Source organism: Mus musculus, chromosome 19 (genome assembly GCF_000001635.26).
Source record: "Mus musculus strain C57BL/6J chromosome 19, GRCm38.p6 C57BL/6J".
NCBI lineage: Eukaryota > Metazoa > Chordata > Mammalia > Rodentia > Muridae > Mus > Mus musculus.
In genome coordinates this window covers 16,197,604-16,220,261 of record NC_000085.6, presented here as the reverse complement: position 1 = coordinate 16,220,261, position 22,658 = coordinate 16,197,604, and the positions used below count along the sequence as shown (strand labels likewise).

The following is a 22,658-nucleotide window of genomic DNA, read 5'->3' as shown; positions in this document are numbered from 1 at the left end:
TAGTTTGGTAAAAGTGTGCAACATACTGACATGTATTGCAAGCTGCTTCCTAAGTTTAGAATCCTTAGAAAAGAGTAAGGCTTATAAAAAGACGTGCAGTGCCATGCCATCTGGTCCCCAGCTCCCTCCACAGCCAGTGAAACTTCTCATTCAATGAAGCAACACTTAGGCAATATTAGAGGAAATTCCAATGTTGCTGTGGCATTCCAAAAGCTATATCCAGTTAGTATCAAACAGGCCAGGGAATAAATAGTTAAGGTATCTTCCGCTTTATAATATAAACGATCCAACAAGGTGAAGAATGACAGAGGAAGACACTTCCGGCCTCCATGAGTCAGCACCTGTGTACTCCTGCATACACAAAGAGGAGGGGAGGGGAGGGGAGGTCAAAAGGAGAGGGAAGGGGAAAGAGTACATTTCAAATGCTCACTGTCCACTCTAGGAGGGTTTAGACCCCATTCTGCCAACTGTTCCAAAGAGTGCACTTACCTTATTGTGTTCATACTTGTATGGGATCTTGAGCGTGTCCATCGCTCTGATCATGGCCTGCATGGCCGTGAAGATGTTCTGATACACCAGCTTGGTGAAGCCGCGCTTGTCTTCGTCAGAGTAGCCCGACCCGTGGATGATCCTCATCTGCTTGATGAAGGTGCTCTTGCCACTCTCCCCTGTCCCTGGAATAGAAATGGCAGCAGCAGATTAGATCACAACTGCTTTTCTGGTCTTCCAGATAACAAAACTAGCCCCAAAAGTCCTGCTGAGAAGCATCATACAAAATCAAAATGCTGCATACAGAGGACACTCAGAGCATCAGGCACATCCATTTTAAAGGCAGGCAAATAAGCTCAAACACTATTCACATCTTAGGAAGCCACTGAGCACAGACATATCAAACAGGGACTTTTAACCCTGCAACTCTGAGAAACAAGTGCAAGAGCAACATAGGAAAAGAAAAAAAAAATCACTGACATGTGACCAAGCCCTCTAAAATGCATCCTGCACTCTGCAAATGGTAATATCCTTATACTGACACATTTCAGAAATAAACAAGCAGAAAAGACCTAAAACCTAAGACATTTTTCTCCAGTTAAGAACTGGGGGCAAAAGTAGGCAATTCCCGCTAGACCACAACACGGGTGGCATGCTGAGCCATAGCAGCCACAGTAAATATCTGCAGGACCTGGTTAGTTGAGTTATGTCTCTGTCTCATACATGGGAATAACACAACTCAGAAGCTTAGTTGTTGTTATGAAGTTTTGTTGTTGTTAGGTGTTTTTCTTCCAGTTTTTCTTATCTTTACCATCCTCAATATACATTTCTAAATCTGAAATCATCACATTTCTAAATGCAAGTGCCTTTTCTCAAGTCCTTCTCCACTCCCCAACAATATAAGGAACATTTATATGTATAAAAATAACCCACATTCCAGATACTTAAATATGAAAGAACAAAATGAGAATGATGGCCTTTCTCCAGCAAGGCTGCAAAGAACAGGAGGAGAAGGGAGGGGAAATGGGAGGGGAGATGGGAGGGAGAGGAGGAGGAGACTAGAACTAGAACTGCAAACCCACCCTCACGCCATGTTGCTTTTCTGATGTTTCAATTTTACTGCTCTCTTCATAAACAATCATGAACATTCAAATAAGAACAATTTTTTTACCTAAGTATCTTAGGAAACAGTCAGATAATAGAGGCCCTCAGAGACGTTACAATGAAAGGTTATTCTGAACGTAAGGTTTTACTGCAGGTGGTTTATTTGTTTATTTATTGCTTGCATGTGTGTGGGTATGTGCATGCTCATGCGCTCTCTCTCTCACACACACACACACTCACACACACACACAAACACACACTCACACACACACTCACTCACACACAGATGGAAGCCCATGGTGGGTGTCAGGAGTTCTCTTTGGTCACTGTCTATCATATTCATTGAGGCAAGTTCTTTCAACTGAGCCCAGAGCTCACTGCTTGATGAATACAACTAGCCAGCCTGTTCTGCAGAGTCCCTTTCACCTTGGAGCCTTGGAATTACACACCCACATTTACAGGGATGAGGATCTAAATTCCAGGCCTTACACTTGTGTACTTCAGGCTTTATACTCTGAGCCGTCTCCCGGCCTGCTCTATGGATTTTAACTAGGTGATATAGAACACCTTGAAATATAAATGTAACATTGAAATATAAAAGCTAATTCACAGTTTAGTGAGCTTAATTTGAAAGTTATAATGAATATTCTATAATCCTGACCATGAATACCACATATCTGAAAAGGCCTATCTCCAATAGAAAAGCAGCCACGAATTAGTAATCACTAAGCAATCAAAACAATGTAAGAAAAAAGCTTAGGAAGAAAAAAGAACAAGGAAAGGCAGACTGTAGGAATGACCATCACACCTCTGCCAGTCCTTTACACTACAAAAGCAGCAGAGATTTTTTTTTTCCTTAAAATAGATAAATAAAAGTATGTGTATGTGTGAAAGTGTGGTTATGTACATGTAAATTTGGTGCCCAAGGAGCTCAGAAGTATAAGATTCTCCCCTGATCTTTTCAAAATTTTAACTTTTAATGATGTGTTTATGTGTATTGGTGAGAGGAATGTCTGTGTATAGTCATATACCCATGAGTGCAGATGTCCAAGGAGACCAGATAAGGGCGCTAGATCCTGTAACTATAGGCAGTTCTGAGCCACCTAACATGGGTGCTGGAAACCAAACTTGGGTTCTCTGTAATGGCAGTATGTGTTCTTAGCCACTGAGCCATCTCTCCAACCCCAAGAGATCTTAACTGTAAAATTAATGAAAGAAAAAAGTAGAGTGAGTCAGGAAGCATGGTCCCTTTCCTCCTTCATCTGAAAAAAAAAAAAAATCTTTACATAATTACCCCTTAAATAAAAAGGTAAATAACACATGAAACACCAACTACACTGACTTGCATTTCTTTACATCACTTTAGCCAAGCACAGTCAACTCTTGTCATCTCCTTGGATATATTCCAGGAGTCCTTAACATACATTTAATAATAATAATTAATAATAATACCACAAATCCCAGGAACAGAGCCAGGGCTTTCACCCCATCCCCACCTTGCTGGGTGCTCCCTGGAGGCCAAGAGATACAGGTCCCATGAGCATCTTGCCCTTTGCCAAGATCCTTTCAGCTAAGTCACAGCAAGACAGACAATATCGAAAAGACAGAACTATGTTCTAACACCAGCCACTCCGGCGTGCAGTATCCCCTGTAAGGGACCACAAGCTACTGCCGAGTAGTCCCTCCATATGGCTTTCCTCTCTGGAGTCTTGGTTCTTACTAGACCTTACTACCTACATCTAGTTCACTTTCATAAACTGTTCCTTAGTCACCCAGGGGAAATGTGTCAAGTGTTTCTGGCCTGAATTGACAACCACAAAACCTAAAGGAAAACTGAGGAGCACGGGGTGATGTGCAGGAGAGGAAAGGCGATGGCGGCTACCCTCTGCTCCTCCTCTGCCCTGTGTCCATAAGCTTTCCTAGGACTTACTCTCTGGATTGTCAAGGCCATCATTTTCAGTGCCTCGCTCTCAAGTCACTCTTCTGGAGATCACTGTAGTGACACTGAACAAACAAAATGTGAGAAAGCTCAAACCAGAAATCTGGGCTGTGAGTCTCCCCTCAGTACTAAGAAATACAGCAATTAATTAAATCTATAATAAATAAATTAGAGAGGTTGTGTGCATCTGTGCATAAGACCTTTTTCTCCCCTTCGCTAATATAAAGGACAGGGACTTATGCTTTTTGTCACCTCTTTGTAAGCAAAACTTTGTATGCACCCTTTACACTTCACCGAGCACTGTGAATACACTGACCTACCTGCAAAAAGTCAGGGATATGTATACCTGTGTCATCATATGACTGGCCTCCTATTTTTTGCTACACTGAACACATGTCTCCTCAAATCATTTAATAACATTCAACAAGCAAGTCAGCATATGGTAGGATGTGAGATCCATGGGAAGTCTGTTTTCTCCTTTAGCAATTCACTATCAATATGTCTCTAGAAAAGTTGCTAGTATCTCTAGAAACATACACTGCATTTCTCAGGACAGTTCCTCAAAGTACTTAGACTTAAGAACCATGGTATCTATATAAAAGGCTAGTTCATCTAGCATTTATATTTGGCCACAAAGTATGCGTTTCCTTCCCTACTCCCTGAATCTGGATAAAGAACAAAGAGCAATCCCTACTTCACTTGGCATCACGATCCATCAGAACAAACATTAAACTTACATTTAACACCCTACAGTAGAGAACATGGCTTGATAGGCTGGTTGGCTTGCACCATCACACACACACAAACACACACACACACACACACACACACACACACACCACATGCAATATTGACAGTTTAGGTTTTCTTTGTCAAGATCTTTTCAACACAACCAAAGCCTACATATAGAGCCTGCCACGAATTCATACTTTTAATCCAATTCACAGGAAGCATCCACACTTATGCTAATTATTCTGCCAATTTGCATAATGTGATTTGCAAATGGTTCTGTCAAAAATGACTTTCAAATCCAATCATACATTATCTTTAAGGGTCATGAATTAGCATTTATTACAGAAAGCAATCATAGATTTAGTGGTTTGCTCTCTAATTAGCATTTTTGTTGAAGTAATCATAGACTCATTGATTCTGCCTCTCACACTCACTCTCTTGCCAATGAACAACACCAGCGTCCCTCAATGCTCTACTACTATGCTACTACTAAAATGTAGCTACTACTGTGCCTGCTCAAGGACTCTGGTGTGCCATCTACATACAAAGATTCCAGCAGAACAAATACTAACATTACTAGGAATTCTAACAGTTCACTTATTCATCCTCTTTGCCTCACAGAAAAGCAGAAAATGGACCTAGGAGGACCTCTTATAGGCTGAAGACCATCCACACCACTTCTTTAGATTATGTAGATAAAAGAGGAATTCCAAAATACAGTCAGGAAAACTGCTCTATTGAATATACTCATTTCATCCTGCTTGGCCTTTCATGACTGTATTTGGAGATTCTGAAGTCCACATCCGAAGCCCTTGATGAATATAAAGGCTGAAGCCAAGTGCCCCGACCCCACCCTCCTGCTTGGCCAGCTCCCAGATAAAGGGAGAAAAACAAGGCTTGTGAAGCCGCATTACAAGTCAGGCGACTTGTTTCAGATCCACTGGGTTAAGGCAGGAATAGCGTGAAATCTCAGGCCCAGCCAGCCTGAGATTTCACGCTATTCCAACATGGGCTACTTCTCCTTCTACTTCTCTACTATCACCCTGGATAAAGTAGAACCAGATACTTCAAGGACGAACTCCTACCAAGGAGCACATCAGTCACCTACAGCCTGCAAAGAATTAATGGTAAGCAATGAGATGATGTGGTCAAACCCTAAGCCAAATGCAATCCATGTGTTTAAGTGTGCATTCTGCCTTTGTGTTTTCCTCCATTCACACAGGAAACTGGGCATCTCTGACAACAAAGTCACTTCAACTTTCTCTCCTTCACAAAACTGTCCTTCAAGGTAACAGCTGGGTATATTTAATCGTTTATCCCCAGTGTAGTCTTATAGAAAGTACTAGACAATTTTTTAAAATATAGCAAAAAAGAAAAGAAAACCTGATTTTGGTATCACCAATTGTAAGTAAAAACTAATGGAACCAGGAGGTATAGTAAGAGCTAATCCAGTTGGTTTGTTTTCAACAAAAAGGCAGACAAAGTACATTGAAAATTCAGCGATTTACTGGAAGCATTTTGGAAATTGTGTGGCCTTAGGTTTCCCAAAGAAGTTAAAGCCTCACAGAAAGTTGTCTAATAGGCACAGTAAGACTCATCAAAGATACATATCCTCAGGGGTCAGTGAGACAGACAGACAGACAGACAGACAGACAGACAGACAGACAGACAGACACAGTGAGACTCCTCTGGCATGTCTACATGTACAAATATGCATAGGCCAATGGACAACATCAGGCAGCGTTCCTTGGACATAGTCATTTTTTGAGACTATGTCTCTTAGGCTGGAATTTGCCAAGTAGGTGAATGTGGCTGGCCAGAATGCCCCAGGGATCTGCATGTTCAAAGAACCAATGCTGAGATGAAAACCACACAGGACCACAACTGGCTGGCTACAACATGGAGATCAGACTCAGGTCCTCATGACTGCAAGGAAAACACTACTAACTGTCCTACCTCCCACCCCAACACTCTTTCTGAGGGATGCCCATGGTGAGCCTCTGAGCATTTAAAAAAAGAACATCAAAAGCCAGGCATGGCTATCGATGCCTGTAATACAGGCCCTTAGGGAAGCAAAAGCTAGAAGAACTTCAAGAATGACCTAGTCTACAAAATGACCTATTCTACAAAATGAGTTCTAGGTTAGCTGGGCTACATAGCATGACTGCCTCAAAGAAAAACCAAACAAAGAACAATAAAACTAGTATCAGTTGTTACATGACCTTCTAAATATACTAAAACTTTCTGAATGGAATAGCAGATGAACTATACCTAATTTTTTAATTAAAAGAACTAGCTATAGTTGGAGAGGAGAAAATATATGGGACTCTTCATGGTAAGGCTTTCTGGGGGTTCTTCATGACCATCTGCTCATCTTCCCACCTCCCTCCCTACAAGCCTACAGGTAGTATTTCAGAGAAAAGTTGCAAGCCTAGAGCTCACTGGTTTTACCAAGGAGGGAAGTGACTTTCAAGAAATCTGCTATTTGACAGTTAATCAAGAAGAAGCCAGACTAAAGCCTACCGGGGTCTCCTCTCTGTGAAAGACTCCCAATCATGTACCTTATCAACTGAACTTTCCTCCTTCTTACCAAAGTTATACTCACCCTAGAAAATGCTTCTAAAAATAAAATATTTTAAATATTTCTTTACAGTTTCTTTTTCTAGATATTTTGTTGTTGTTGTTGTTCTTGAACAATGACACAATGACGTATTGTTTCTACTTATCCCATGATGCTAATTGTGTTTTTTGGAAATTATTCATAACAAAGGCTATCATAAGGATGTGCAATAGTTAACAATTCCTCTGGCATACGGCATTCTGAGTATTTGAACTTTTTGACTTGTATAAAGAATGATCTGATAGCCTTCCTGAAGAAAGCTATGGCTAACTCTACTTCCTTAGAGGGGCAGTGCAAAAATGCAACCTCTAGGGTAGCGTTGGGCTCCTACAGCTGTACCCCTTGCTCCTCATGGTCCACCTTCAGCACTACATTTTTAAATACCTAAAATTTAAGGAACAAAATATATATTATTTAATTTTTATACTCAACATGAGAAAAGACATGTTCCAAATTTTTCTCATCTGTGCTGATTCTCTGAACTTATCTTTACTTGAAACTGTATGAAAAATCTGCTTGCTGTGTTCCACTGAACAGTTCTGGTTTGAAGGTGGAATTAGCGCTTGGGTACAAGCACTCCCTGATCTCACATTTTCTTTTATTGACTGACTTAAAGCTGCTATATAAATTTACCATTTGTATTGTTGTCTCACCTACTTTCCTCTGAGTTCCCTCCTCTGTTTGCCATTAACACCCAAACTTGAGGGTGTTATTCTAGCTTTTCTTAAAGGGTTATACTTTATACCTATCTCACTTTATATTAATGTGTGATGGGTAGTGTGTCTAATACCTCAACAGTTTTCTCCAAAATCCAACCTACATCTTAAAGCTACACTGGCACAGAAGTTCTTCCAACAATAATGAAGTGCTGAGTTCAGCATCATTGCACATCCCTTATCTGCCTGGAAGTGCTGAGGGATAAAAAAAACAGGGCCAGGTCAGAAAAGTGCTCATCCACGCATAAGACGCCGTCGTAGGCTGGAGTCTCAACATCACATAAAACAAGCATGGCAACCCATGCTATAATCTCAGAACTTGTGAGCCAGAGTTAGGAGGATCAGAAAAATCAAGGTTATCCTCAACTACTTAAACTTGAAGCTACCTTGGGATATATGAGACCATGTCTCAAAAATAAATAAATTAGCTGAATATATGGACCATACTGAGTCTTCTAATCCTATCACTGGCAAATCCATTCTGTTCCTTTATTTCCTTCCTGGTAAACACAGAAATGACACTTCTGTCACTGACTTTTGTTGGCTGCACATTTATATAATAATGGATTCTAAAGAAATGACTGAAGAGAAAATTCTCCATAATGTTAAAGGTCCTAATCTCTTCTCAGTTTTATAAATCTGTCCACATGATGTATACTATAATTTGTTAACTACTTGGGGATATGGCATATACTATGTATTTATGCGACATGGTATATACTATGTATCTGGTGACTATTCTGGTTTCTCCTATTGACAGTTTTATGGCTACGGGTAAATTCATGCTCCACAGGCCTACCACGATCTCTGCAACTGAAGTTTTCAAACTCTACATATATATACACACATATATATGATATATAGTTAGTTAACAATGTCTATATTGTCTTCTTGCTGTGTACACGTGAGTTTACACCTTTTCCCTCCTTGTTTGGCATTTATCACAGACTGTGCCATTAACTTGCACTCTGAAGTATAATGGCAAAACCATCATGAGAGATGCATCCTTACCATAAATCTTAGCAACTTCAACATACAATATTTTCCTTATAAGAATTTGTACTTAAATCATGCACTTTTCAGCTTCCATTTTGCGCATGTGAACTGCTACTATCACTACTGCTTTGCTTTAGAGGCATTGTTAAATTAAGTACGGTTACCTGAACACAAACACTGATTTTACTACAGTCACTTAGATAACTGGGACACTACTAAGTAACTAAGACGCTAATAGCATATACAGTGTGGCTATATGGGCCAAAGGTATGATGAGCATCACAAGACACAGGTATGAACAGTATGCAACTTAAGATGTTACTCATTTCTAAATTTCCCATTTAGTACTTTTAGGCCCCATTTAACCTTGAGTACATTAAGCTAGATTCAAAAGGGAAAATCTGCCAGTTGTACAAGATTTTCTTTCAGACTTCTAGGATACAAGATACTCATTGCCTTCACAAAGAAAACATTAGAGTTGGGCATAGCAATTCACTCTTGAAATTCCAATGCTCCAGAAGTTTAAGAAAAGATGCTGTGAATTCAAAGGCAACATGGCTACACATGGGTATTTTGTTGTGTGAACTTTTCCTTGGGAATCAGGGCACCTGAAACAGTAAGCACTCTACTCAAGTATAGCTTGGTGAGCCAATCAGTTTAATTGTGGTTACTTATGAAAGCACTCAGAATATAAAAGAGCATGGGTCACTTCTGAGCCACTGTACCACTAAAGATACCAACTGTATATCCCTAGGGAAGGGCACGTCCCTTCCCACTGCCATAATAGAAAGTTGATGACCCCACTCCTGTGCAGCCCACCTGTAGGTAATTACAGCTACTAAGTGTTTAAGAGGACAAAGACCCACGCTACACCCAGAGAATAGCATCTATACCTGCAAATGTGTGCCTGATATATGACGACAGATGAAGAATCAACTATCAGGTAGAGATGGGTACTATGCATTTAACAACTAAAGGTGATGAAACTGGTTGGGCATGATAGTGCACGCCTTTAATCCTAGCACTCGGGAGACAGAGGCAGGTAGACAGATGTCTGTGAGTTCAGGCCAGCCTGGTTCAAACAGGGCTGATTAGTGAAATTCTGTCTTTACCAGAGAATTGCTGCTTTTAGAGATCAAGAAACAACTTCCTTAAAAGGCACAAATGATACTAATATTTGAATATTCAAGATCCCACCACAATATTATTAAGAAACACCATTCCAGGCTGTAGAGTGGCTGATGTGAGATCAGTGTGGGGAGGGGCTTAGCTGTCGGGTTAAAGGGAAGGTAAGAAGAGCAGTATGGCTAAGACACATATGTTGAGAAGGAGGAGGGAGGCAAGGGGAGAGACCTGGGATGTAGAGACTGCATTCAAGATACACAGAATATTACAGCTCAGGAAATGAGTTCAAAGAAAGCTTTAAGTACACTACACAGCTTTGAGACTCTTGAAAGGTAAAGAATATGGCTTCTGTGTTCAGAATGAGTGGTAACGCCAAATTAATAAGATATTCCAGGGATCCAAGCTAATAAAACAATGGAAATTTAGACCAAGATAGCAGTAGGATGGATGTATAATATTCTAGATTAGAGATGGATGAGATACGGGTGGTGAGGGTTCAAACTGGGAGAAACCTGGAATTCTAGCTGAAATAACACAATGCACTCTAGAGAATCCTAAGGTGGGGTTTGTGGAGACAGAGTGCACTCAGCCTGAACTCTGAATTCTTTGCAAGGAAAAGCCTTATGTGGAGCTGTGAGGTCTGCAGCACTGATGTAGAGGCCACCTATGGCCCAGAGGATGGGGTTTATGTCCCATATTCTCAACAAAGGCAAGGGCTCGCGGTGACTGAGCTCCTTCTGTTAATGGATGAGTCAGAGTGACTGCAAACCCAGGGTTACAGTTTCACTTCCTAGGAGATAAATATCCTTAGCCAAAGAAATTATTTTCATCTCTAAGCTACATACAGTCACTTATTTATAATGGGACACCATTGCTACATGCCCACTTCTTTGGAGAAAACAGGCACTTCACTGATGTTGTTTGGAATGCATGAAGAGATCATGAAAATACCAAGTCAAAATAAGTACATCTTAAGAAAAGAGGACTCTTCAGACTAAATATTCACCCACAGAATTTAGCATTCATTTTCTTTTACATAAAATAAAAAACAAGAATTTGTTCTATCCAGATTTTTAGGTCACACATAAATACACTTTTAAAATTGAAGTGGGTGGAAAATGGCAAGATGTGACTTAGAAAACTATGTTCAGCCCTCAGTGAGTACTTCCTTGGGACAGAAGGTTCATGTGGCCCTTCCTGAAGCAAGCAACCCGTCTACAGCAGAGAACAAGGTTCAAGGAGGACCTAGCCACCAATTTCCATTTTCACATTCTTCAGATCAGTCACAAGCAAGCATGTAGCACAGACAGCTTCGACCTCAGCAGGGACCTCCTGCCCTGACCCCTAATAACAACCCACATGGCTTCCGGATGCTGATGGTGAGCAAATGGACCTGAAGAACACTCAGGTTCTCTCTAGCTTCAAGATTTACTACTTTCCTTCTCTGTGTGTTCTTTTACAACCGTAGAAAGCACTAGTTATGGTTTTCTCATAAGGAATTTTCAACCTATTATTTAATATATGCTCAAATAACAACTCAAAGGAACTGAAAACTATAGTAGTCTTCTTTCAAGGTTACCATGTCCAATAAAAACATGAGTCACTTTGAGCCTGTAAAAATAATTATCTTTTGAGGTAGGGGAATTATTAAAGTGCAAGAGGGAAAAGCCAATGCAATTAAGAAAGGCAATGAGAATGTCCCAATAAACAGACGGGAGCTCAGATTGTAGAATAGGGCTTTTTTGTGAACCCCAATGATTTCAAATGGCACTAAGAATACTAGGAAGGACTTGTATGTGCTCCAAGACTGACTAGTAGGGATGTTACAGAATAATTTGAAAAATAGAATTATGGAAAAGCAGAATTCCTAAATCCACTCCTATGAAGCAGTAATTGTCCACATACCATTTGAGATTAGTTAAAGTGAAAATTAATCTTAAACAGAACCTGGTGACACAGACCTATAATCCCAACACTTGGAAGGAGAAGCAAGAAGACTTGAGTCCAAGGCCAACCTGGAAAACGAGGGAGACTGTCTTGCAATCAAAGCCAGGTGGCTGAGAAGATGACTCGTCAGCCAGGTGATTGCTGCCCAAGCACTCGGATCTGCTGAACCCCAGCGCACACGCACACACACACACACACACACACGACAAAAGCAGGGCACACTAGTGTGCACCTGCAATCCCACCTCGGGGAAGGCAGAGACAGAATGATACACAGGGCTTGCTCACCCAGCAGAATAGCAAATTGATGAGCTCCAGGTTCTGTGAGAGGCACTGCATCAAAAATAAGGCAGAGAGCAATGAGAAAGATGCCAACATCTACCTCTGCCCAGCCACAGTGCATCTGTACCCTCCCACACACACATATGCGGGCACACATGAACAAACAACAGAAAAACAACAACACAAAGCAAACAAGAACAGAAACTACAGAAGGATGCTCCCTTTGCAGGGGACTGCAGGGAGACGAGGCAGGACCCATGCTTGAAACAAACATTGCCTTGTTCCCAGTTTGAACACGAGAACCTACTGAGATAATAATATTAGTAGCATTAATACTGTTCAGCAAGGATTCTTTGCTAATACTAACATTATTTGGAACACAAAGATATCCAAAAGTTAGTTTCAGAAAAATCTACTACCTATGGTGTGGAAAGACTTACTAGGAATCAATGGGTTCTTACTTCCTAGAGAACAGTGGTTCTCAACCTGTGGACTGTGATGCCTTTAAAGAGTAAACAACCCTTTTCAAGGGTCACATATCAGATATTCTGCATATCAGATATATATGTTACAATTCATAACAGGAGCAAAATTATTGCTATGAAGTAGCAATGGAAATAATTTTATGGCTGGGGTCCCCATAACATGAGGGTCACAGCATTAGGAAGGTTGAGAACCACTGCACTAGAAAGAAAGAATCAACAAAAATAATGTTCACACTGAGCCTTTTGTATTCAATGCTCAACTCTGGAGATAAGCATATAACGTGCTTCTGTGGATAAACTTAAATTACTCCTATCGCACACAACACTATATAGACTGAGCCTGTTGTGGTCATATATTTAGGAATGTGCATATACATATATGTACATGTATATGACAACAGATAATGAAAAACAGAGGCCATGAATCTAAGAGTCAGGAGAGGTTTATGGAAGGGATGATGATAGTCTCAAAAAAATTTTTTTTAAAAATTTTAAAACTATTCTGTGACTTACTTCACTAATTTAAATTCTGTCCCCCACTTTTTCCCTAATGGCCATATGATTCTTCAGCTGTCAGTAAGAGACAACGGAATGATAATGAACCAGGGCTTCTCTCCATTTAGTGTCTTCAGAAATACCGATGCTCAACCTAAGCCTCAGAAGTGTGTGCCCTTCCCTTATTCCTGAGGAAACTGCACAAGAAAACTCGCCTTCTTCCTACAAAGATAGTATCTGTTACTCAGAATGATCCTATCTAGACATGTACAGCCAGCAGGCAGAGCATAAGAGCTCTCCACAGTCAGACCTGTTACTTGAGAAAATAGAAGAAAGTCCCTCAGCGCACTTTATTCATGTTTTGGGTAAGTTTTTCACGTCCCTGACTTCCTCCCGTCTGGCTGGTGAGAGGCCAAGGTCTTAAGCTGCGCTCCTCCTCTAGCTTCAGAGCCAACAGAATCGTCCCTCATCAGATTCAGAATTCAATAGATATCATAAACCACGATGACATATGGCTCTTGATTAAGACCACAGGGTAAACAATACTGAATGAATTTTGTAATATATTCTCAGGTGTGATGTTTTTATAAACTGACCTAATCACACATGGATTAACATTTTCCTTAGATAAGGAGGTAAGAGTAAAGTTTTTAAAACCAAGCAAACAAGCAAGAAGATAAGCAAGCTCTACCCTCCCCTTCCTCGAACTGTTTCATCACAGAGACGAGGGTAAGAGAGTATAAGACACCTAAGAAAGCAGTGTATCACACAAACTGTGCCGATTTGAACCTACTGTAAAATGGACAGAAATCAGGTTAACTGAATGAAAAAATACTTAAAACAAACAAACAAACAAAAGCCAGAAAATAGCAAGTCACTAGGCCTTGCTCGGCTTCGTACTTCCCCGCATTGGTAATATCTTTTTATCTGCCCACATTCTCCCCAGAAACACAGCACACGGTGACAGAGATGGAGTAACGCTTCAAACCCAAAGCTGTTGCCTCGCACTGACATGAGGGTACAGGCCTGCTTGTCCTGTCATCTACCCGTGGCCTCCCAATTCCATTCACCAGCTACTGCTATTTAAGCCTGGGAATATAGTGCATACTGAATGGAATAACTAATAAAATATTCTAGCTATCCCACAAGAACGTGCTGTGACTGTGGAGACGGGAAAGCGGTCCCTAATCGTGTAGGTCCTTAAAACCTACTGCTCGTCAGAGCACTGAGAAACCAAGGACAATCAGTAAACAGACACTGCATCAAAATACGTGTGTGTACATGGTTAAGGTAATTAAAAAGCTGCTGTCTTATTGCATTTTAACAAAAATAAACTTTTTAAAAAGTAGCAGCATAACTGAGATAATACACGTACCACAAACATATCTATTTAAAGCATACAACTTGATGCTAACATATTCACAGGTATGTATAATCTGGGTGATGACCCAGAAGAACACTCTCTTCTGGGTAATTACAAACAAACACCTAGCTACTAGAAAGATCAGATTAGTTAGCTATATAAGCTTGCTGCTAAGTGGACTTCCTTGCCCTCTACCATCTTTTCTGCTTTAATACATTAAAGTGAATGTAATTAACATCCTAAGAGTTATGGGTGACATGAATGAGCAGGTCAATTTTCTAAGAAAGTCCCAGAATAATAAAACACCCTCCCTACCCCCCCCCCCAAACAAGTTCCTGTTGTAGTCCAGCCGAAGGTGTAGATCTGAAGTGGAGAGTGAAACAGGCAAGAATTTAGGACTTAACCCTGAAAGGACAGGCTGTGGCTGTGCTCTGTGGTACAGCAAGGCTCCTTGGCAGGAGTTTGGGAAAACAGCAGGAGCACCCTTAGGCCACCGCACAAGGGGATGCCAAAGGAAACCTGGCTTACTGGTTTGGTAAGTGCATTCACCTACAGGACACAGGACACAGGACATAGAAACTAGGAAACAGAAACTAAAAAGGCAGGCTCTAAAACCTGCCTCTTGGGCCTGTGGAAGAGAAGCAGTTGAACATTCAAGCAGGGGTCAAAACCACCTCTGACACCTGTTGATGCAAGGTTTAAGATAGAACTGAGACGCCCCACTGTCTGTCTGTGCAGAGGAGTGTGGGGACCTGCCCAGGAACAGATGAAGCGGATCCTGACTCCTGGGTCACATACCTTTCACATACCTTGTTCTCTTGTATCAAGTGTCCTATGCACTCCTAATGCAGTAAAGGGCTGTTGAGGGCTGTCTGAGAAAGCCCAATACTGACACATATCATATGCATCTTGTACGACAAAGACCACTGTTTTCGCCTCAGAAGCTCCACTGGGCAAGAAGTACATTTCTAAGTATTCTGTTAATGCGGGCAATGGCTAGGAATGAGTCATATGCCTTCAGTTTGAGCAGAAAGTATGTCCCTGAATCACAAAGAACAAAACATGTTTCTTCACACCTCCCAAGCCAGCTTAGTCATCTTACTTGAAAGTCAAGTAGTTGACTTTCAAGTAACTAAAGTTAACTAAAACTTTGAAAGGACACAACTGATATCCCAAATTACTGCTGAGGGTAAATTCATGTAATTTTACTACTTTGGGATAGAATAAACCGTAAGTGATTCAAAACACTAAATAAAATCCACCCTCTTTCCTCTCCCAATTTATCCCCATAAACCCATAACCCAAACTACAAATCACTTGGGTAGTATCATTACAGAATTTTAATTTCAACCTAATTTTAAACTAATTAGACTGCCCTACAAAAATTGTAAGTCTTCAAATATGCTGCATAAAGAGAACCTTTTAGCTGTGAATCAGGAGCTTTGAGACACTGTTATTGAAGTCTTACCCACATTAAGAACTACAAGTTAATGTGTCGTGCCTTAGTCCATACTTATTTTTGTCAAGCAAATCAAATAAATTAACTCTGGTTGTGTTACTTCCCATTTAGGATGCACTTCTACTTAAAACATCAGGCTGGCCATATAATGTGTCGTCCCTAACAGATAACCTTTGAAAGTAAAGCGCACTACTAAACCGTGTGTGTCAGACACTATGTATAAAGCATGGCAGGAATGCCAAAGTCAAGTGCAAGTGTGAGTTCCCTATTGGTGGAATATCCTGGAACTAAAGAGGTTTGAGGAGTGCACAAAACCAAAGCATAAAGCCTCTTCCACACCGGTTATAGCATGGGAACATGAAAAAGAGCTAGGAGGGCAGCCCCAGCCCCAGCTAACCCTAGGCTCGCTTAGCGCTAGGAAGAAGAGATCACGTCACGCGATCTTTGTCTACTTTTAGGCAATACCTTAGTAAGTGACGATAAAACAAAAGTCAGTAAAGCTACCTAGAAATTTAGAAAGGAAATGTAACTGGAAATTAGAAGAATATATTGAAAAATCTTAATTAGAAATTAGAAGACAATTGCTTTTCTCATTGCTGTGACTTGACAGAAAGCAACTTCAGGGAGAAATGGTTTATTTTGGTTTGCAGTTTGAACAGGTTCAGTCCATCACACTGTCACACTGCTCATGTAGTAAGGAAGCAGAAAGCATATAGGAAGCAGTGCCAGGCTATAAAGCCTTCAGGCCAGCCCCACAAACTCAATGCCTCCAGCAAGGCTCTACCTCCTAAAGGTACAGCAGCGCCAGCTGGAGAACAAGAAGTAAGGCCCATGATGAAGCCGTGGAGGACATTTCACACTGACACCACACCAATGACCGTTTAAGTAATCTTGTATATGTGTAACAGAGTGCACAGAAGTGAGATGCCACAAACTTACCACTGTGTCGGCTCTCGTGAAGTCCCATAGCCCTATTTACAGAAGAATGAAGATCTGATAGCAGTAAGGGTAGCGGGAAGGCGGAGGATGAGCACAGACGCAACGCATCTGAAAATCTCCTTTGTAAAAAGGAGAAAAGAGCTGGGCTGCAACTCCAACAGTAGGAGAGTTTACCTCGCATGGGAAAGCTGGTGGGTGTGGTCCTCAGGACTGCAGGAACTAGGTGCCATGCACATGTATAATTCCACCACTGACAAATTAGAGGCAGGAGAGTGAGAGGCTCCAGGTTATCTTATCTATGCAGGACTGGAAGGGATTGTATGAAACCTTGTCTACCTTTTTTTTAAAGCCAAAAAGGAAAATTGCAATCAAAACTATTTTAATGACTCATTCAAAAATGTCGTCCTCACTAATAGTAAGATAATTACAAGTCACACCGCAGTGATGCGCTTCTCACTTGTTAAACTGGCAACGGCCTTTATTTTTCAGAGCCAGGAACTCACTATACATTGCCTAAGGCTGGGATTACAGGTGTGCAGCCATGCTGTCTGGATGAGCTGGCTGGCTGGGGAACGTTCTGAAATGATGACATACAGGGTTCTGAATCTGAGCGCAAAGTGGCACTCTACACACCAGAGAAGGAAGCGCGGGTGTCTACAATGCTCTTCAAAGAACCTAAGTCACAGGGTTATGGTACATTAAATACTACTGCACACTTCTGCATTGGTAGTTATACTCTAAGATATTTTACACAAGGAAATATAAAGCTAGAAAATATTGGCTACAAGATACATATCATACAGTTAACTAAAAACATTAAAAATTAAGATCTAAACATTTAACAATTGAGAACAGTAAGTGATAAACTTGTATGCTTTACAGCCATGGAAAATAGTACCTACAGTACTTCATTAAAGAGGAAAGTAAAGATTCAAGGTCCTTATGCTAAACATGTATCACACACATACACATAACATTACACAGAAATGGGTAAGGTGAAAATTTATAACCAAATCTTCAAATTAAGTCTATGTATATGGTAGAATGAGAAGTTTCTTGTTGTTTCCTTTGGCTAACTTGTTTTCCCACTTTAACAAATTTCAAAGGTACGACTTTGTAAAATAAAACTGATGTTAACAATTGAGAAGGCTATACTCTGCCTCATTCAGGAGACTTTGCATTGCAGTGTGGAAGACATAGTAACAGACCTAAAGACTACGACTCTTCCGTCAGAAGACTGCGAAGATGATAGGGATTAGAGTACTGATAACTTCCAAAGACCCAGTCCTGTGAAAATAAAAATGAAAGAAAATATACAAGAAAGCCTCAAAGATGGCCAAGTATTCTAAAATATGATCATATTAGCACATTATATGTAAGACAGCAGAATATCTTTCCGGTTATTTATTATAAGTTTACAGTGATTAATCGTCACTTGACTCTATAAGCACCATGATGCCATTACAAAATGGCTGTCTAGGCAGAGCATAAATGAACAGGCATACACATAGATTAAAGCTACAGTGCTCATGTTACCAGCTCCCATTCTGATCCACACAAAATAACACATTCCCATTGTTTCTTGTGAAATTCACCCAAAAGTAGGAAGTGGGTAAATCTTCAGTAAATATAATACCTTAATTAGAGGTAAGATTCAAAGAAAAGAGGTCGATCGTATTAGGCTTATCTGCTCCATAATCCATGCCAAAAAAACTTAAAAAAAAAAAAAAAAACACTTGAAAAGAAATTTACTAAACTGTGTTTAACCACATGGATTGTGAAAATACAAGTAATCAAGGTTTTTAACTATTTTACAAGTTTTGAATAGATACTTACTCAATTTTAAACAATCTTTACAAACCTAAGTATACTGAATACTACCCAACTGGTTTTGCATTGTGTATTGTGCGATCACCAGAGTACCAGTTTCTTCTCACAATGGACAGAAGTGGATCAACAGCTATGGGCTGACAGCACAGGCACTGAGCACAAGGCCTCCTTGACTTCAGACTTGGCAGGGTAGCAGCTACATTCCTGGAGCTTGGTTTGCAGGAGGTCTATGAGCTGCGGTCAACAGGTACAGTGAACAAGTAACCCTGATGGCAGATATCTGAAACTGCTACACAGACAAAGTCTGTCCCCACCAAAAAAAACTTTTTCAACTTTGAGCAGCCTAAGGATAAAAGCCATAATTCCTTCATATATTCAATAAGAAGAGCTGATAAATTCAGATTTTCTTTCTACAATAATAAAAATCTCTACTATCTACAAAGCCACCCATGAATAAAGCTTCATATGAGGCAGATTGTCATTCAATCTAGTCTTGATTGCCATCATCTGTGTGCCATCAAGGTGCCTCATCCTGTATTCAGTTTCCCACCCCTGCTAGATACAAAACTCCGAACTCGTCCCTGGCGCTCTATGGACCTTTTATATAAGCCTTTCGATCGACGCCTTTTCTGCTAAGATACTGTTCCAATGTCACTTGTTGTGGTGCAAAAAGAAATCTGTCTCCTATTCTGACATCAACTTCATTTGCTCAGTGTAGGAATAAGCTACATTGAAGTGTAGCTAATCTTCATAGCAAATTAGCAATGAAGACGACATTTGTCTCTTTAAAGCCACTACAAATCCAGGGCTTCGTTCTGGTCACAGGAGTAACAAGAACACTTCGATAATTCCAGTATCCAATGTCTAACAAAAAAGGCTTCGTGGCACAAGTCTTCAAATCCAGAACTAAGGGGACTGAAGCAAGACAGTTCAGGGCCAATCTGAGCTGAAGACTGCCTCAAAATAAAGATTAAAACAAGGGTTAGAAGGTTAGATTGTAGCTCAGTGGTATAGTACTTAATTGACATGCTGCAGGTCCTGGGTTCAATCCTGAGAGAGTACTGAAAATTTTACTAAGCGTTCAGTTATTCAGTTCCTTTCAGGGAGACCTAAGTAGCTGGCAAAAGAAAAGAGACACATCCATTCCTCAGAGGTGAAATTTGCTACCCAGACTATAGAGGGTTTCAGCCTTCCACAGGGAAAACTCAGCAAGGCATTTGGAGAAGAACAAGGTCTATTTGTCTTGTCAGCTTTCTGGTTCCTTCTGAATCAATTTTTACAGTGCAACTTCCTTATTTATTTACTTTAAGTATTGTAATTCCCAGAATCTGAAGCACACCCATATTCCAATGTAAGCACAAAAAAATACTACAAAGCCAAATACAAATTGTTTCATGAGGTATTCACCGGAAGCCAGCCATCAAGCAAGGCTGGTTTTCTGTTCTATGTTATCATTTCCTCCTTAAAGGAAGAAACGCATTGATTTACTTATTTATTTTTGAGGCAGTCATATCATATAGCTCCAGCTAGTCTGAGGCTCACCTAACCTAGACCAGTGCTGGACTGATGGCAGTCCTCCCTGCTCAGTTCCCAAGTGCTAGGATTACAAGCATGGACCACCACGCCTGGACTGAGACAGGAATGTTTCAATGAAAATTCACTTATGAGCTTTGCAAACTCAGCACTTAAAATAGATAGAAACTGTAAAGCTGTTTTATTCAAAGTGCATGTAGCTTTAAAAAAAAAAAGTAACATGCTTGAAAGGAAGGTAGCAAAGCTTACTTCCCTACTTTGTAAAATGTTTAATTACCTAGGTTAAAAGAAAGATGCATATTCCAGAATGAAAATATCCTCTTGGGGAAAAAAGTAGTTGCCCTAATTATTCATGGGTGATCTAATTAAACTGCCATTCACAATTCACTAAAGCTATTAATAAACTGGAACCTGGGAAATAGATAATATGAACTTATAGGACTACTAAACATAAAGACAGCCAAGAATTTGTATCTTAAGAATGTGAATTTAAGGCTTTATCTGGGGGGGGGGGGTCCTCTAAAGGTCTCATCCAAAAGCTAGAGACCTAGCTGTTTTTCCTTTGTAAATGAGAAAGCTGAGATCTACCAATGTGAGACAACTGCCTACGTTTGTATCCTCTAACTAATTCCCCATCACTCAAAGCAATCACCACACATCCTGAGCCACATGCACTCACTGTCAGACCAAACAGAATATGCAGCCCGCTTCACTGCTGTCAGGAAAGGAAGAGGGCTTCAGAATTCTTCTTTAATAAATCATAGGACAAAGTCATGTGGGAGGGGGAAGCAGATGCAGAGAGAAGACCAAACTCTGAGGTGGTGACATTACTAACTAAAGAATAGCAACCCCACTGCTGGCTGTCACTGAAATGAAGACAACAGAGCACCTTTGTGTCTGATGTGTGTAGAAAAGGAAGTTCTGGGAATTTCAAGGTGAACAAAATATCCTTATTAGTAATGTACCTGAAGACAAAAGAAGCTTTTTGGCTGAACTAAGGTAGTATTGTACCATCAACACAAACAGCAGAGCAACCACATCTTGCCCAGGTGTCCCTAGGAATCTACTCCCACGAGTCCAAACCTTAAAAAGTTCCACTTCACCAAAAACAAAAACCAGGCAAAGAAAACCACATCGGGGACAGATCAGGAGTGCTGACCATCCCAAATAAGAACAAACAAGCAAGCAAGTCCGGGCTCTACCACTGGACTGCTGAGAAAAATCAAACTTTCAGAGCAAAGCGAAGATGAACACATTAAGCTAGACTTTTCTACATTGAGGCAGTTCTTCATTTTGTGGGAACAGTGTAGCTTCAAGCAGGCCTGGAAGCAGGCAAGAAGCAGTGCCCTATGGCTCAGAGCAAACCAGCTAACTTCTCTATGCGGCACCAGTCCCTACGGATGCCTGCCTACCTCAAACCCTTTGTTTACAGATGAAACAGAGCTAAGGCCTTAGCCAAGGGTGCTACCACACAGTAAAACTCTACCACTATTATGGTAAATAAAGTTTTGCACAATGTAGCCTCATTTGCCCTTTAGGCAATACCCAACCCCTCCCCATGAATAAGCCTGGCCCTTTTAGGTCTACAGCCCTTTTTCTGCCTATTTCCTTTACCCAAATATCCCTCTCTGTCTAGCATCACCTCCCTCATTCTTGTCCTTTAAGTTGGCCAACTCATGTAAGGTCAGTTGGCTGCTCCTTCCATGTCTATTATATGATTACATTTAGATTAGTTACTTACATAACAAGAAAGACATTTGCTTACTGGAAGGGAGCAAGGGACCAGGATCAATCCTGTCAGTGCTTTTCCACCAGGAGGCAGGCAATGAGCACTGATTAGACTGCACTCCCCCAGAGCACATTAGAAAGTAGGGAGCAACCTGAAAGGAGACAAAATGTGCAAAAAGCCATGGCGGGAATGGTGCCAGCAATGTCCTCTGTCTTTTTTAAAGTGTGTAAGCCTCACAAAGCCAAATGCTACTATATGTATGTATGCACACACGTAATGTGTACGCATGCAAGAAACAAGAGACAAAGTGTATATATGAAGTCTGGGAATAAACGTCTCCCCCTGATAATCTGCTTCTCCTCCTGTCAAAAGAATAGATAAAGACTTGTATATGTGTAGAGGGGTTTGGGGGAGCAGGGGTGGTGGAGAGGTGGGGATGAGTTCACGTAGTAATAATTTTTAAGTGCACACTGCTGAATGCCTACATTCACACCAGCACTCCTCCCATCCACACTAGGAAGACTTCAGAGCAGCAGCACATAAATGGTAGGAGGAGAGTGTTTCAGAGCAACGCCTCTCAACCCCTGGGAATGCTACCGAAAGGTCCATTCTGATTCCACAGCTCTCGGGTAGAGCCTGGGATTCTGCGTTTCTGACCAGCTAGCCTGTGATGTCAACACTGTGCATCATGAGAACAGCAAGGAGCACCAGAGCCAAGCACTCGGAATTCATGGCCAGGTCTGCTGCTTAAAAGACAGATGCATGCATGACCTTGAGCGATTCACTAGTCTCCAGATAACTCTCTCCCAGCTGTTTATTTCTTCATTAAGAAAAAAAATAATAATAATAAGATGAAATTCCAGGCCCTGGAATCTC

General features: G+C 40.8%; 1 protein-coding gene across 1 annotated transcript in view; it reads right to left on the bottom strand.

Moving 5' to 3' along the window:
* Nucleotides 1–22,658, bottom strand: part of Gnaq (guanine nucleotide binding protein, alpha q polypeptide) — a 255,837-nt gene that overhangs the window by 168,259 nt on the left and 64,920 nt on the right. Inside the window, exon 2 of the mRNA NM_008139.6 lies at nt 490–674. Coding sequence (NP_032165.3) covers nt 490–674 — 185 coding nt within the window. The remainder of the gene's footprint in view (nt 1–489; nt 675–22,658) is intronic.